The sequence below is a fragment of the Micropterus salmoides genome, unplaced genomic scaffold (assembly GCF_014851395.1).
Source record: "Micropterus salmoides isolate LMB-PRFRI ecotype aquatic unplaced genomic scaffold, ASM1485139v1 Ms_hic_scaffold_13, whole genome shotgun sequence".
Lineage (NCBI taxonomy): Eukaryota > Metazoa > Chordata > Actinopteri > Centrarchiformes > Centrarchidae > Micropterus > Micropterus salmoides.
This window is the reverse complement of record NW_024040374.1, coordinates 25,679,619-25,697,914: the sequence shown is the minus strand read 5'-3', so window position 1 is coordinate 25,697,914 and position 18,296 is coordinate 25,679,619. Positions and strand designations below refer to the sequence as shown.

The window sequence follows — 18,296 nt, the reverse complement described above, 5'->3', positions numbered from 1 at the left end:
TTGACACCAGCATAAAGGCAGGGGAATGCTTTTGTTCTTAAAAGACCTGGGATTCCCCTTTAACCCTTTCACAAAGATGAGACACTATCATTTCCACCAGACCTCAGACAGGCCTCCCAGTCTGTCTACCTCCCACCCAGCCCTCCCTGGTGACTAGCCTTCCCCTGGGGCACAGACACATGGGGACACGACAGGTACTCACAGCTTTGGTTTAGGCTTGGTAGGCAGTGGAGGACCGTCCTTCCCAGGGGATGGAGACAGCTTGCCTGGGGATGAAGGTGAGGCTGGTGCCACCTGGGCTGGACTTTGGGCTGTCATAGTGTCAGACTGTGGCAGAGGTGGAGGTGGAGGTGGGAGTGGGGGTGTGGTTGCTTTAGGTGGGCTTGGTGGTGATGGAGGATTTGAGGGTCGGCCATTCTGTATAGACCCTTTTCCCTTATCCGTGTCCTCTACCTCTGAGCCTATCTGTAATGGAGGCAGAGATGACACACTGGGCCAAATCTCAAGCTCCTTGATATGGAAAGGCTCAGTGCCGGGCTGAGGCAGCGTCTTGGGTGGCAGCTCTAGGAGGCTGATTTCTGTGGGTGGGGGAGGAGGGGGGAAGGCTGCTGCATCCTCAAACCCTGAGCTATCACCAGACATGCCATTACTGGATAAGTCCTCAGCTGCTGAAAGGAATGAGCAAGAGAAAAGTGGAAAATATTGGAATGTTTAGTTTTTCTTCTGGCCACCACATCAGATTACGCACACAAGACTGTATCACAGCTGATCTGATCTAAGGTACCAGCTGGGTCCAGTCAGGCTGATGCAATTTCTGTTTATTCAGCCTTTCCTTTTACTGTGCGGTGAGTCCTGCACTGTACATACACAGTTCTGTCTGTGAGAATACACAATATACATATTTGTGTCCTGCTGTACTCACAAAGAGCTGCTCATCAACTCACACCTCTCCCATACAGACTACACAATAATAAACACGACAAAAGATAGTCATGTAGTTGAGACATACCAAACTTCTATAACTCATCCCAAACCACACTACCTCAGAGGAATAACTAGACTCTCAGAGGTTAGTGTAATCATACCCCGAATCATTTGTCAGATTACATTTGTTGTGAAAAAATACTTTGCAAATGAGAAAATCTGCATTTAGTTTTTGTTTAATTTTACAATTAGATATTCATGTTTTGAAAACAAGAGCTGCTCTTAGATTGTAAGCACTTTCAACAACATACCGGTATATACTTGCTTAAAAATGGTGGGTTCTTGAACTTGATACTCACCCTTTGATGCTACTGTTTCTACACATTATAAATGACCATTAAGGTATATGGTTAAAGTAAATGTATCTGTGTGGAATAATGTTATCCTTGTTTAATGAAAAAGGCCCTTTGAGCAAGGCTGTTCTGTTAAATGCCCCTTAACTGCAGAAAAACAACAATGTATAGTTGAGGACATCACATTTCTGAAGGACTATTTTATGCTTCCCACCATCATCTGTTACTGAAGCTTCAATATACAAAAGTTGGTTAATGTCCTCCTAAAAATAATAATCCTCTGAATGGAACAATAGTTTTCAAAACTTCAACATTAACTCAAGTGCAATTAGTTATCAAGATGCTAATACATAGTGAATATTGACTGGTTTAAAATGTTGTTTGGTTTATTTGGTGGCTTTGGCAGCATGCTAGCAAGCTTAACATGTTGTTCGCATGCTTAACTGTTGAGGTAGAGTGTGTGACTTGTTGCTTGCTATGGTAAGGTACCTAAGGATGATAATTTGGTTGTTGCTTGGTAGGGTTGAGCAACATGTTGTCATTTACAGCAACATGCTAGTTAGCGTGACATGTTGTTAGCTGGTTGTTGTTGGTTAGCATGCTTTTAGTTGGTGATGTCTCAGACAAAAGTGAATATAACTTTCAACGGGGGGCTGTGTTGAGCATGTGGGTGCAGGCAAAGAGGGGGTTGGTTCTGGGGTGCTGGATCAGCCTTCTTTGTGTCGCGGGCCCAACTCAGTGAAACAGCAGTTAGGATAGACAGGAACTGCATCTTAAGGCCATCCCACACTGGCTTCAACATTCAACTGTGGTGCCTGCTTCTTGTTGATGCCCAGACGCTGCCTGGTGGCATCATGCTTCCCATATCTTTCTGTCTGTGTCTTACGCACCTGCAGTGACGGTGAGTTGGGCTGTGCTGTTAATGGATCCATATGGGTTGGAAGCGGTGCAGCAGAACAGACCTCCATCCTCTGGAAAGGCCTCGGCTATCACCAGGGTGCAGATCTCCTCTGACAAAAAACAAACAAACAACAACCACCATGAATACGCCTTTAATGACCAAATCGTTTATGATCCGAAAAGTTAGATTTATATAGGTGGAATTAAAAGACTTGACACCGATGAACAGCAAACTGCACAGGTATGGAGTGGAGTGACATGTTGAGGCTGGATTTGTTTGTAATGACATGTAATAGAGACATTAGATGGATATGTTATGCACACGCTAGACTGATGTACATGTTATCTAGACCGGTGAGTCACAGTTCAGGCATGGATGTAACTACTCATAAAGGACGGACAGACACACATATTGATTATAAGAGCAGATGTTCAGGGACGTCCGAGTGACTCACAGCCTGAAAGTAACACCTGAAGTGACCCCTGAGTCACACAGGTGGAAAACAGTCTGACATAAATTAGTGTGTGTCATTGTTTAGCTGTGAGTTTGTGTGTGTGTTGATGTTTGTGGATGGTGGGGTTTCCCAACGACACCCTCTGAATAAAGTAAATGTGATAATGAGTGTCCTGTGAGACATTTAGACTGATTAAATTGTGATTTGCTTCAGTCATAAGAACTGAGAGAACGCCTGCAGCTGATAATAAAGCAAACTAAATTTGAGTCTCCAGACACTGCTAATAATCAATTACTAATTTTAACCACTGACTGCGGTTGGGTACATGAAAGCAGTGTTGTAATTGACTGAGTCATAATTAGATAGACCTGGGAGGAATTGAGGTAACATACCTGGCTCAGCTGCAGATCGAGGCTCTGATTCACAGTGTATTATAGGTATGAAGGAAGACAAACAGAAAGATTTTGGTTATAGCATATATCAGTTGTCAATTTAATGCTAAAAATTGAAAACAACTCTGCTAAAATGACAAGAAGAGCTCACTTTTTTGGAGAATACGAAAATCGGGGGAATCCAGGATCTCCTCTCCCTGGCGATACCATCTGACCTGCAGAGGAGGACTTCCACGTACCCTGCACTCCAGAACCACCACCTGGCCCTCAGATGCCTGGGCGTCCTGCAGCAGCTGCACAGAGGAGGGATAAAATAAGATGGAGGTAATGAGAAAAAAGGAGTGAGTGAGTAAATGAGAAGAGGCTAAAACCGGTAATGACAATGATAAATCTGCTTCAGTTTTACAGCACGGGGTAGATGGAGACAAATGTTGCTGAAGATGACGCACTGTCGAGGAACTGAGAGGCCAAAACATCACAGATACAATCATTTGTTAGAATGCAAAGAAGCTTTCCTCCAAGAACCTGATATCCACAAACATTTTATTGGATCTATCTGGTCCAATAGTTTTGGCCATTGTGTAACCCAAAAATTGGCATAAATCTGACTGTTCTTGACTCTATTTGTTTCAGCTTTATTCTAAAATGAGTATCTGTTTTGATCAAAATAGCTGACATAACCTCAGGTTTACTTTCTCAAAATACTGTATTTCACCAAATTTATTTTTATTTTTTTAGAAAATAATGTGAATTGAAAGTGCAAGTTATATTTGACAGGTCAGTCTTTCCAACACCTAGTTATCATCAGTGACAGTTAAATACCTGTCTTTTTGGAAGTCTGTGAAAGAGGATTTCTCTCCCAAATCAGATTTTTACAGATCACCTTCTGTTTCTTTGAACGTGTGTGTGTACATATTTACTTAGTAAATAATTAACTTAAAGCTAGCATTTAGCTTTTAGTACAAGTAGGAAACTATTGGCCACTCTGTTCAGATAACTAAGATAAGACTTTGCTGTGTGCTTATCACTTACACACTTATCTATCATACTTCCAGTTAAACCTTTCTCTTTTTCAACCTAACCGGTCAAGGCCAATGCCTGTCCATCCTGAGTCTAGGTTCTGCTCGAGGTTTCTGTCAGTTAAAGGGAGTTTTCCTTGCCGCTGTCGCCAAGTGTTTGCCCATGGTGGGAATTGTTGGGTCTCTGTAAGTAATATTGTTATAATTGTTGACCTACTCTATATGAAAAGTGCCTTGAGATAACTTCTGTTAGGATTTGGCACTATATCAGAAAAACTGAATTGAATTGAATTCATCTACAAATGTGTAAAAAACGCGCTTTAGGGCAATTAAAAAAGGCGAGGACTCAAACTCAGAATTGCAGGACCTTCTACTTACAAATACCAATTTAACTCCTGTGTCCAATCCATCATATGGCAGCTTATAGCTAAAAACAACATCAACATAGGGGCTGATTGAGAAGCCACTGTCAACACTGTACTGTCTCTTCTTCTAGTTAACAGGGCCAGAGTGACACTGTTATCCATCAACAAGAGGCTCAGTGTTAATAAATATGCCTGTGAGCCTGAGCCTCTTTCTCTCTCTGACTGTGTCTTTGGCATGGGTGTATTTTTGGGAAGACCAGGGATGGAACATACATCATGAGTGGATGTGTGTGGGTGTGTTGTATGGGTGACATCACGGTGCTGACTTCACTAGAGGCGAGCATCCACTCATGGAGATGATTAAAGCCTGTAGCAGTTTTTAAAGGAGGCGGGTGGGGGTGAAGAAAAACAAATGTCTTTTTGTAATGAAGTGGAAAATGATTTAGGGCCTGACTGGCTGAATGAGAGTGAAAGAGACCTGACCCTTGTGGGTTTGGCAGGGCCGTTTGAAGCTCTGCCTTAGCCCGTCTCAGTCCCACCATCACAAGACCCACAGTCTGAGGGAGAAGAAGTTGGGGGCTGTGTTGAAGAGTCTGAGCTGGAGGAGGAGCTCTCATCAAAGCTTATGTTTTATCTGACCCCCACTGCTGAAAGCCACAGCACCGTATACTGTTATTATGGGAAGGACACTAAGTACATGTACTGTATGCGTGTATGTGTTGTATGCATGATGTATCCTATGTAAGTGTGTATGTATCTGCGGTTGTTTTTCATGGTTTAGGCTATGTTCCTTAGTTACAATTAGGGGAAACCTTAATGCTACAGCATACAAAATATTTTAGACAATGGTAGGCTACAAACCTTGTGGCAACAGTTGGAGGAAGGTCCCTTCTGTTTCATGCCAAAAAACATTCCTTAAAGAAATGTTTTTTCAAGACTGGTGTGAAAGAACTTGGCCTGCACAAATCCCTGACCTCAGTCCAATCAAAGACCTTTAGGAGGAGTTGAAATATCAAATGCAAGCCAGGTCTTATCGCCCAATGTCAGTGCTTGTCTTCATTAATGCTTTTGAGGCTAAATGGAAGCAAATCCCTGCAGCCAGGTTACAAAATCCACCCTTGGGTAGAGCCTGTTTCAGCTGCACGGCTTTGGAATGACATATCCACTGTATTGTATGTATTGTATATTGTGTATTCTGACTTACCTTGGTGAATGTAGGAGGAGCTGACACATCACCACCATACAGAGACGACACTGGGCTCTGCATCTAGAAGAACATAAAAACTTACTTTCTGAACAGGTGGAGACCATTCAGAAAGGTGTCTGCTTTTGTCACTGTGGATGAGCTTGTGTGGATCTACTTTCCTGTGTGCTGTAGCTGCTTACCCGCTGTGGGGGCTGAGACAGGGACTGGACAAGGGTGGAGCGACGAGGAAGGACCTCATGGATATTGGGCGAAGATGAGCGTATAGTCAGGGACATTGAAGTACTCTTCTTCTGAACTCTAAAATGAAGAAAGCATAAATCAGCATGTACACAAAAGGAAAAAAAAATATTTAGTTAAAATATGGTAATTGAATCATAGAAAATTGTCTCTCCAGTAATTAAGATGATATCAGTGATCTTGGCTTCAATGTGTAAACAGAAAGGGAATCAGGAAGTAGTCCAGATGGAGGCAGATTTACACAACAGATAATAATCAAAAACATTTAGAGAACCAGAAAGCACTCATGAGCGGGTACTGTCATATGGATTGCACATTCCTCCAAATGCATTATTTTAATTACAAAAATGTTTTAATATGAGTCTACATGAAAATAAACATATATGTAGACAGATTTTTGTCAGTCTAGTTATTGCTAAATTGAAAAAAATAGCACAAAAAAAAAATCATATTTTTCAAATGACGCGAAATGATTCAAGAGAAAAGGAAGACAAACTAAAGAAGAGAGTGAAAGCAGGAAAAGGGTCAAAAGTTTAACATTTGGAAGTAAGTGCAGAGGACAGTCCTGACAGGGTGATTTTCTTTTACCATATTAACCCTCTGCACCTCTCATTATATAGAGTGAGGCCTGTGTACTGGGTTAAGGCTCTTTAAGGGCCTTTTAAGTGCCTAGTTAAAGGCAGCAAACCTGATTAGCTGCTGCAGGGCTCAGTTAACCTGTTCAAGGTTCATTAGGTCATGGGGTCACAAGAGGCCATGCTGAAACACACGTACTGAGGCATGGTTCCTGATCTGGACTTTGGAACAGCTCCTTCTCCTTCTGAGTCTGATGACGAAGCTCCTGTAATGGGACAAAACAAAATGATTCCTATATGATACACCCCATCTCTGCAACAACAGAAAATGCTAATAATAATAACAAATCAACAACAGATTCCTAGTAAATAGCTCAGTTGTGCTAGAAGACTAGCAGCCCTGATTTGTGTTATAACGCAATATTCCTTTTGTGCAGCAAAACATTACAGTAGGTTAGCCACCATGAAATCTCATATATACTGAAATGTGGAGATCAGCAGAGGCTGCTGGTTTTAAAATTAGTACTATATAAATGCCTTAAAAAATATATAATAATTTCCTGATGTGAAAACGTCTGACCTTCAATGTAAACCTCAGCAGAGGTGTTGTCTGCTCCGAGACTGTTGGAAGCCACGCAGGTGTAACGTCCTGTGTCGTCCTCAAAGGCTTCAGCAATCACCAGTGTGTGCAGGTCACCATCCCTCAAGATCTGTATGTCAGGAGAGTTGTGCAGCTCACGGCCTTCACAGAACCACCTGGTAGAGGAGGTGAATCACAACTTTAGTTAGTTCAACATAATTGTGCCAATCAGAACAAGTGTGACACACTGGTCCTTCGGTAAATGAGAACAAAGACACCAAAATCCTCCCTTTGTAGCCTGTAGACTGTTCAAATGCCATCCTATTGCTTAAGCAAACTGCACTATGTTGAGTAATAAATACTGTACAAGAAGCATTCTCCAGAGTAGAAACTGACTTTTTAAACTTTTTATTCTGCCTGTAGATACACATCTTAATTTACTGTTGCAATACTTACTTTTGGTTACTGTCACAGTGTACATCTATGCATTCAATTAATTGTGACTTTTATCAGTCACAATTAGAGAGAGTGCTTCAAAGATAAGTGCAAGGTATTTCTAGTCTGGGTAGTTTGGCCATCATTCCTATAAGATGTAACGCTCACCAACTTCATTGTTGAGATCGAGGGGTGTTGGTAGATTTTATGGTTAACTTGTGTACCTGGAGTTCCAGAGCTATACAGAGAAAGGGTTCTGAAATTTTCACATTATATTATAATATGTCATATTATTTCACTATTGTCTTGTCGCTGGGTATTTATTTCACTTCTTGCCAAATGAAATTAATATTTTAGTAAAGGCAAAAACTTACATTATGGACCACAGGCAATAGGAATCCTTACTCAGATTTATGTCTGCTTTCTTTTCTTGGCCATTACTCTTCTTGACAAATACCTGAATTTAAATATACCGTTGCAAGACATGATAGAGGCCTGCCAACCTAACTAACATCAATAACTACTCATTCACACACTCACACACACACACACACACGCACACAAACCCTCCATATCTGCCACACATCAGCCACCCTGAGGCACTGACAAGACGCCGTGTTACGGGAATCAGATACACCCTTTCCCTCCTTCCAATCAGAGGCCGGTGTGTCTGGGCAGACGCCTGGGCCCTGTACCACCTCCTGGGGGAACCAGGAGGGATGAGAGCGTATACTACCAGCTTCATCTGTCTCATCTCTCTCCACAGAGTTATGATTAAAGCAGACGCCTCCCAGCACCGTGTTACCACATCAAATGTAGGATCAAACAACATGGGGTCACATCACCCATCTCCTACAAACACACACACTTAAGTGCTGGCCTCAGATGTCATGATTTGTGGGAGTATGTTGCTTTTATCAGTACTAATGTGCTATCTTCTGTTTAAAGTGCATTATGACACATTAAATCAAGATACCCACACTCCACTGACACACTACGTGCCATACAGCTTATGAGCACCCTTTTAAAAGAGAGGGCATATATCTCTTGTTCATCTCTCGACCTCTACACTGACAAAGGGAGGGGCAGGAATTCCCAAAATGCCTTAAAAACAGCTGCTCTGTCTTCCCAGAGCCCTGACCTGAGGGCATTCCAGCTATCTTGGAGGGCTGTATAAAAATCCCTAACATCCTGCTGCACAGCCATTACTTGATTTTATACACTCTGGCGTGTCAGTCAAACAGCAGGCTAGCTCCTGTTCCAGAGAGCAATCCATCAGCCAAAATATTCAGACAACACTTCATACTCGAGGATTCACACCTGACAGAGTGGGTGTGGGAGCAGAGACTGAGACAGGGAAAGTGAATGTGTGAATGGCAAGTACAGGAACAGGAGGTGAATGAGCGTGAGTCAGGCTGGGTCAGACAGGAAAAATGATACGCTCTGTCATAGTTTGTCTGTGAGACGGATCACAGTGAGCAATTCATCAGTAGCGGTGACAGGTGGATCAGTGCAGAGCCATGTCACTCTGTTTCAGCTTTCTTTGCCGTTGTTTTGACGCCAAACCTCTTGCACAATAGACTCCTCAGGGTAGTTCCTCTGTGTTATCACTTGATGAAGTGAAACAACGGAAACTTGGCTGGCTCAATCATGCAGCCAGACGCCGGTGTGTTAACTGATAGGAAACAGTTCATGACACGAGACTAATGAAGAGCTGTTCATGGCACGAGCTGGGAGACCTTATCCACTCGTATGTCAGCTCTCGAGTCAACGAAGACCAAGGGTCATCTGCCATACTTCAAACACCCCAGCAGCTATCGGTACATTATTCACACAGAGAAAGGCTGGGACAACACAGGGATCCTGTGTAACATGACTTTAATGAATGACACAGGCCACATTCTTTGGTACAAAACTGACTGGTGATTGGTAGTAAAAAAATGATTGTTTGAGCAAACCAATATGTCTTTGTGGTTTTGAAATCCATTTTTCCGGATTATAGCCAGGCGGAGAAAAGGGGAAACAACGTCTGGGTGACTGCCATGTCTGCTGGGGGATTTGCTCATGAAACTCAGGTTTCTTTAGTTGCTTAAACCGCGCTACTTTCTTTTAAGTCACTCACTGTATTAATCAAAATGGTTCACCACGGATCTTGCAGCCATATGCTCTCAGTTTGACGTGGACCACACAATACAAATCCCATCAACGTAGGGGACTCATTTGGACTTTTTTTGAACAATGTTAAATCAGACACATACAGAAAAGGGCTAATTGTAACACAGGGAGTCATTAAACTAACGACTATTTTTGTGATGGGGGATGTTAAAGCTGTTGGAGGTACTGTGTGTGTGCAAGTGTGTGTGTTTCATTGTAGGCCAGCAAACAACATGGGGATATGTTTTGCACAGGGTGGCCTGCATCTGTTCAGATCCCAAAAAAAGGAAATAGGAAATACGACATTTCTGTTCAGCAACATATATGAACTAAAATGCAAAAATAGAGTTGTAATTCACGCATTCATAAGTGGTCTTATGAGGTTTTTCTTATTAAATGTCTTCAGTAGTTTTCCATTCTGGTTATGGCCCAAACGTCTACCAGGCTTTCCCAGCTGAATTTAAAACAAAGACCATCTGCTCAGTAGGAGTAAAGGAATGGAAATGTAAATTTGTTTGGGCACAATTTGACGAAACCCAGAGCAGAGCCTCAGGACTCATCAGCTTGTGCTCCTCTGAGGGCTGACTGAGCATAAACACGGAAACACAAGCCAATCCTGACAAGCACAACAATAAAACCCCTTATTAATCAAACTTAATGATCTACCATTATGCATAATTACTTTGTAAACTCATTTAGAGACAGACGGTAATGTTTATTTAATCCCCTCTCTATTTATGTGGAATGTGCTGAACATGGTGCTAGGCCTAAACAGCACGGATGGTTTTCTCCAGTGGGGGAGTGGGGACTTGGTTAAGTCACATACAGTCCTGCAGGCGATGAAGGAACTTAATCATCAATAGCCTCATTTGGAGGGGAAGCAGGGTGTGTTAGTGTTAGAATGGCAGTCACTCAGTGCCTTGAGAAAACTGAGTGAAGGTACAATTTTCTTGGCAGAATGAAGCTTTACCACCCATTTCCTCTTCACACAATACCAGTACAACAACAACAACTGAACAACTGTTCAGAACACGCATGCAAAATAGCTGAAATGAAATAGGCTTCTGATTAATGCCTCAACTCTTTATTCATCTCCCACCCTAAGGCACCCAGCCAACATCCCACCTTCACAATCATCCAGCCTGTCACCAGCTCTCTGAATAAAGATGGCATGTGAGAAAGCAATTATACACATCTCAGTCAAGACAACTGATGGCAGATGATGCCTCAGATATCAACGGAAGGAAGATTTTAGTTTCACCGTGCCCCCAACGCTAACCTACTCAAATGCAGAAGAAGAGAGCATTCCACGGGACAGGCCAAACCAGAGCCCGTTGCCCTGGCCTCCGTAGTGCGTGCTGAGGGCCACGCTCTCCTCATCTGACCCTGTTGTTATTTGCTGCTGTTGATGGAAAATTTTATGAAGCAAGGCTCAGTTCCACCACAAACCCAAACGAGTGGAGGCCAGAGCGCAGAGAAAAAGAAAGGAGGAGGGTTCAATCACAAAAACGACCTTGACAAGATGTAGGAGAGACAAGCTGGCAAAAACAAACCCACAAGTCAATCAACTATCAACATGGGACATAAGGCATGAGTGGACTAGATGTTTACTTCCTGAGACACGAATGTCTTTGTTTTTACTCCCAAGTTTGCTCAGTGCTCAGTTTCCAGGCTGTGGACCACAGATGTCAACCAAAGTGCAATTGGACAAGAGGAGCGGCATCAGGGCTGTCTTTATTCCTAATTACAAACTACAATAGAGGTCAACTGCGACTGCCTAAACTCTATAGCAAGCAATGTTGGTTTTATTGTCCACGACATCTCCTAATTCATGCAAGCATAAAATGGAAAGCATATTGGGTTTCCTCTTTCCCACGCATGCTGACTGAAACCAACAATGAATGCAGCTCCACAAGGCTCAGTGAAAGGTCTACAGGCACAACCTCACTAAAGCTGCAAATATTTATTCCCACCACAGCCCTCCTTATTGCAGTAATTTTCCACAATACCACATAACGCACCATTTACCTGCTTCCAGGTTTGTAATGGTGCTAATATTGGTAGCATTGAATGCATCATTTACCTGCCTAACCAAATATTCCCATTATTAAACCTGGAACAACTGAACATGCCATAAATTAACACAAAAAATATATTTTAAGTTGCAGTTCCTCTAATGGCCACTAGATGCTACTAGCAGCATGGCTAGTGGGATGGCATTGTTGGTCTAACAGTCTGAAATAACACAACAACTAATGGATGGGTTTCCATAAAATTTGGTACTGACATTCACGGTCCCCAGAAGATTTATCCTACAGTAAACATTATACCATTATTTAGACTACATGTAACATGAAAGGTATCACATCTCTACGAAGCATTTTAGCATCTTTCAGCTCAGATTATATTATATAGCCTACAACCATCACTGCTATCATCAGAATTTTTCCAGATGAAGCAGGAAGCTATTTTGGGCAAAACTGCTCTTATAAACCCACTGTACTCAACCTGCTTCAGTCTATCAGTTTTAATACACTGGCAGGAGTATAATGTCTCTGACTGATTAAAAAAAAACAGCTTAGTAAAATGCAGTTTTAATGCTATGAAAAGGTTGGTATATTACTGTTTTGAGCTCCGCAAATCTACATAATTTTAAATGACAATGGCAATAATTGTTCAGAATTACTGCATTACTGTCTGTCTAGATTTACATCTGCTAGTTTGAGTGTTGTCTTGTAGAGAAAAGAAAATATTAGCATCCCAGATTTGAGATTTTAGTTTTAGTGTTCTGCTATGTGCTTATACATGCATGCAACCACAAATGCCTTAACAAATGATGATACATGCAGGAATCCATCTTAATAAAGCAGCTGAAGCCATCTGATGATGGAGCTCTGTTAATAGGAGCACAGGATCAAGGGTCAGAGTCCACTGGAATATTCCGGACAGCAGACAGCTGCAGATGACAGTCGGAGCTCTGACCGGAAGCAAAGAAGGATGCTTTTCTTCAAGGAATTTTAACTCAGGGGGAGGGTAGGCGACTTGGCAGTCTCCTTCATGTTGTCCATCAACAGACCAATGATGCATTACAGGAGAGCAGACCTCAGTGTCGATGTGCAGAGAAGGCAAATGATTCAGACTGAATCATCACAGGCATTAATGTAAAATTCTTACTGTGGTTAATAGAAATGTATTTGTAACTATACCAAATACTATAAACACTTCATGTACAGTTCTTGCAATTCGAATCAACAAACTTTAACTCTATCTGTGTATCTAATGTGTGTATTTGTATGTGTGTAAGTGTGTGTGTGTGTGTGTGTGTGTGTGTGTGTGTGTGTGTGTGTGTGTGTGTGAGAGAGAGAGAGAGAGAGATAGACCACTGAAATAGTGACAGACATATGCAGCAGCTGAGCTACAAATGCACACACCTCGGCACTCATGGGGATGCCCCCACATGCACATGCACCCCCCACGGGCACACACACAATTAAATTTTTCAGTTATGTTCAGTTTTGTCAGAGGGCCGAGAAATTAGTAGACACCAACACAGTTTTCTTTTTGTTCACAAAGAACAATAATACCATGATTCATTCATTCAAATAAAAATGACACATTGTTTATCAGCTGTTTAAGAGAGCAACATCACATTTTTCAGAATTCAAAAATATAAGTTAGCAATGTTCTCCTAAAAGACTTCCTCAGAAAGGTTCAATGCGATGTCAACCACATGACTTCTCCCAGGGGAAGTGTGCCTTGAGTCTGTTAATCTCCTTTGTAACAATTAATGTACGCATAGACTGTGAAGACCAAATCATAAAAAAGATTTACCACGTACAGTAAGCTTGACTTTCACCTGAGTGTACCAGCAAATGACATCACCAGATGAGAAGATGGATGTTCAAACTGTAACTTACCTGAGCTGACGTGCTGCTCCCAGTTAGTTAAACCTAACACACTTTTTCCCCCTCCTTGATCTTAGGTTGCACACAGAGCTTCTCCTCCTGACAGCGTGACACACACTGAGTACACTGACACTCTCACACCGGGACTGCCACTCTGAGTCACACAGTCAGACATACACACAATGCTCGGACTGAGCAGAGGGGTTGAGAGGGAGGGAGCAGCCCCGGACTGCCAAATTCCACACAAGACAGAAGGTTAGAAAAAATACATTTAAGACTCATTTAAAAGACTAAAACTTCTGCTTCCCACACTGAAGGCATTCATATAATTCCAGTGGTTGTTTAAATTGTCTCCACATTTTTCTCTTCCTTAAAACAAGGATAAATCCAACCCATGCTAGTCAAACTCACAGCAACTCTAAACCCCTCATAGCTGGAAACAGGTAAACGTCCTCTGATGTGATACATTTTGTGGGCTCCAAACATTTAAACAAGCAGATTCAAGGCCATGGACTTTTTAGCTGTTTCTTTGTGGCATCTGTCTCCCAAACAAATAACAAAACTTGCTTTTTCTGCTCTTATACAAGTCCAGACCACAGTCTGCTGACCATCAAAAGCACCACAGCAAACCCTGGGCTCCAGCCAAATGACCCTGTGACCATGGAAACATCCGGGTCTCTGATCTGTGACTGCAGGTTGGGGGGAATCATGAAAATAAAAGATGACGGTGCTACAGTATGTACTACAGTGAGACACAAAAAGAGAGGGCACTAAATATACTGACCCTCATTTAATAAATCCCACATGCCAGAAGTAAATAGGCCACTTAAAAAGCCCAGTTAGGCCTGAACAAAAATAGCTTGGATAAGTCTGGATCTAAATAGACCACTTTGAGTTTCAGCACCTGGCAAGTACAAGACAAATGGCAGTGGCTACTGTGACTGGTCATGCTTTGTCCACACACATACACACAAATTGAGACCATATAATAAACACGACAAAAACGCCAAATTCACCTATCACCAAATATAAATCTGGTATTTGTGGTTTGTTTAGAGGCATAGGGTTGATGCCTGATGCACAGTCCACAGCAGAATGAAAGGGTGTGGTGTATGATATTTTGGTCGCTGTCAGTGAGAGTCTACCACTGGGACGTAGGGATTATTTGCTGTGCTTGTCACTAGGTCTTGTCTCTGCGTGTCTGTGTGTGAGATTGTACATAACATAGAAATCTATGATGAGAAGAACACACACCTAACGATGTCCTGTCCCGGTGGCACACACTGCAATCATCTGGTTCTTTTATTTAAATTCTTCTGGTTTGTGAAATAAAAGAGGCCCCCATTACTAGCGATAACAACATGAAAAGCACTGTACATTCCCTAAGTGACTATAAAACATGGGTTAATAAGTGGAAGGGCTTTTACAGTCTCTGGATGTTCCCATTAATTACTGAATGACAGACAGCGGCCTTCTCAGACCAACTGCTTTGTCTGACCGGTGTCCTCCTGGGGACAGAAGAGAGAATTAACAAAAATAAAAATAAACAAAATGTGCAGATGGAAGCAGCTTTCCAAAATATGAGTCAATAAGAATAACATCCATCCAAGCAACACGCTGGGTTTATTAACATACAAACATACACAGGTGCACATGGACTCAGTACGGCATTCAAACACACACACACACACACACACGCACACACACACACACACACACACACATAAATGCAAAATCATTTTTCAGTCATACCAAAAACAACCAAACATTCATGCGTATTCTTTCAGACACCCATTTCCACATAATATAACACTGTTTAAAAAGGTCTTTCAAGGGTCAGCTGACATCACAGAAAAATGGGGGCATGTTGTCAGGGCAACCTCTGTTTTTGCTCCAAGGAGACCAAATGACACTAACAAAAACAGAGACTATGTCCTCTCATGATGTCATATTGTGAGGACAATATATCCTCCCAACTGTCAAATAAGTCCAACATGAAAACCAACAAAAGCAACATCCAGAAGAGCCCAAAATTAAACATATCAGCCGTATAAAATAAATGAGCCCACATATTTAAACAACAACATGAAGCCTCTACTAAAAGGAAGTGAGCTGCTGGCCAACACGATCAGATGTCTCATCGGCCCGCTATTCTAGAGACCAACAGTGAGGTTACATATGTTTTTGGCATTTTGTGAACTACTTGTGAGAGTACCTGTGGGTGTGAATGAGTATAATTCTGACTGGTGTGGTATAGAGGAATGTATCTTTTCATTTTTATGGAGGAGCCATGGGCCTCATTAAACGAAAAACTTTCTTCAAACATCCAAGCTGCAGTAGATTTCCACATACTGTTTGTACTCGCACCTAAACTGGAAGAGGATGTTTACATCAGATGCTGTGCTTCAAATTTTAATCAATTTACAAATTTCTAACTTCTTCCACCACCACAATCATCGATCTTCTTGCCACTGAGTAATTACAGTTGGAGACAAACCACATAACTGTGTGTGTCAGCACTAGGTATGTATCATAACTTTCTGGGAACAACAATTAGATGGAGTTAATGCAATAGCGGAAACACACAGAACCACGTAGCTCTGTGGTCACATGTGTACGCTCTGATTCACCTACTGTATGGGTACATCTTTCAAAGAGTAACTATATAATGGTATTTACTCTTTTTGATAGTTACTCTCTGTCCTGTGACAGCTGACATCCTGTTTATTGCACAGGCCAAGTGCAGTTTTTAAGTTTTTATACAGACGAAGCAGCATACCTCTGGTCATCTGTAAGGCACAGACAAGTAAATACATCGAAAAAAACCCAAATGTGCATGATCCCCCTTCCACCAGCCACCCATGAACTTGCCACAAACATGCAAACACACAACCATATAAAAATATGTGCTTCCATCACAGCCCGAGCCAGACCAACCTCTCCTCGTGTGTGGGTGAGTAGCGCACCTCAACGTTGGTTTTCTAGCATATTTTCAGTTCTAAAGCCAAATCTTAGCCACTCTAAGAAGGGTGGAGATAGTGAGCAACACACTGATAAGATACTTCACAAATTGGATGCACGTTACTGAACTCACTGCACCCTGTATTTCTACTGTGTTGAAGACTAAAAAGCACAAGAAATTACTGTGAAACTACTGCCAACAAAATAGTACTAGATAAATGACAGTAGAGGCAACAGGCTGAAGTTGCTGTAGTCAGTGATTGAACTCTGTGACCTCTCCGTCACACTCTGGATTTATGGACTTCTGATCAGCCAAACATGAGCCAGACATGAAGCATCTTCCTTTCTCCCTCCTCCCCTTTCTGCGGTATGAAACTAAACCCTGCCGACCCCCCACTCCAACTCTCTCCCCAAGATATCAGGAGCCTCGGCACTGAACTGAAAGGGGTGAAAGGCAGATATATTTTACTCAAGTGATAAGCAAAAGACAAACATGGAAAGACTTGGGGAACAAAGATGCATATCTTGAGGTTCTCTGTAAGACAGTTTAACATTCAAACAGCTGTTATCCTGTCACACGTACATGGGAAGGAAGACTCAAGCTTGTTTTTATGAGTCCCATTTGACCCTTCGTCTGCTCGTAAAACAAGCATCCCTGCACCGACTCTGATTTGCGCACTACACACGGCCAAGTGCACAACACATGTACACACATTTTACAGTTTTAAGCACCAAGAGAGATTGTTGCTATTTCTATACAGACGAAAACGCTCACAGCACACATTAAATTCCACCACTTCAATATTGTCAAAGATACATAATTGAATTGGGCTCAACATCAAACACGGCTCTTTGGCAGCCACACAGGAATCCAACCAGCAATCCAGGAAGAAATAACAGCCCAAAATATCTCATCAAAAGGCAGATTACTGTAAGCTGAATCTAATGGCCATGCCTTATCAAGCATGATGAATAGCAGAGAGTCATTTAACAGGTGAACAGAGGAATGTAACCCGGTGCTTACTGTTCACAGCCCAGCTGTGGAACAGACCCCGAGGCCCGGATGAGTCAAAACTACAAACCTTAACTGAGTGCAGAACAGAGACAGACAGGACTCGAATGTCTCATAGGAAGACACTACTGTCGCTACTGTCTACAACAGCCCTGGCAGATCTATGATGCCCTGTCCACTCTTAATCTAATGTGTACCTGGCCAATGTTTTTCCGTGCCCTGTACTTGAAATAATGAAGCTTTTGGTCGTATTTGTTGTTAGGCCCAAGTAATCGGAGCTGTTGTGATCTGACTTAAAGTAGTTGGAGTGTTCATGTGTCACTGACCACACAAGGCTCTCTGGAGTTGGTTAATGGTGATGGTGAAGTGTCTGCATGTTTACAGATGAGGTCAAACATGCCTACTGACACTCAACATGGAGGAGAGGCTTTAGTACAGAGTAAAGATTTATGGAGTGTCCTCTGCCCATCCTCCTGTTGAACTTGTCTTAGATTACCATCCTCCCGCCGTGCATGACTGCTGCCTTTGTCCGCAACAGACATGCTTCATATTAAATCTGGTATTCCACTTCTTCAACTGTCACTGATCCGCTTATATAACTCTCTGCAAATCTCATTTCCCTCTACTCCTACACTACTCCCTTTCGTATTTAACTTTTTCTCCCTTGATTGTTTAGTTTATTAGTAATTTATTGACCCTATCAAGGTTGGCCATATACTACAGGTAGAATGAAAACATTCCTTCTTTTACTGTGTCACCTATGTAGTAAGTCCAAGTGTGACAAATCCTTTTTCATGGAGTACAAGACTCACCCACTTAGAA

General features: G+C 42.1%; 1 protein-coding gene across 6 annotated transcripts in view; it reads right to left on the bottom strand.

Moving 5' to 3' along the window:
- The window catches only part of palld (palladin, cytoskeletal associated protein), a 53,729-nt gene that overhangs the window by 24,505 nt on the left and 10,928 nt on the right, over window positions 1-18,296 (bottom strand). For 3 of the 6 annotated variants that reach the window (XM_038716538.1, XM_038716540.1, XM_038716541.1), the window contains exons 3-10: window positions 7,008-7,183; window positions 6,627-6,693; window positions 5,795-5,912; window positions 5,613-5,675; window positions 3,176-3,317; window positions 3,025-3,048; window positions 2,168-2,287; window positions 203-668 (exon numbers count right to left, since the gene is read on the bottom strand). In XM_038716538.1, coding sequence (XP_038572466.1) covers window positions 203-668; window positions 2,168-2,287; window positions 3,025-3,048; window positions 3,176-3,317; window positions 5,613-5,675; window positions 5,795-5,912; window positions 6,627-6,693; window positions 7,008-7,183 — 1,176 coding nt within the window. Of the gene's footprint in view, window positions 1-202; window positions 669-2,167; window positions 2,288-3,024; window positions 3,049-3,175; window positions 3,318-5,612; window positions 5,676-5,794; window positions 5,913-6,626; window positions 6,694-7,007; window positions 7,184-13,513; window positions 13,659-18,296 lie in introns of those variants that run through there. The other 3 variants (XM_038716539.1, XM_038716542.1, XM_038716543.1) reach the window with 2 other exon arrangements.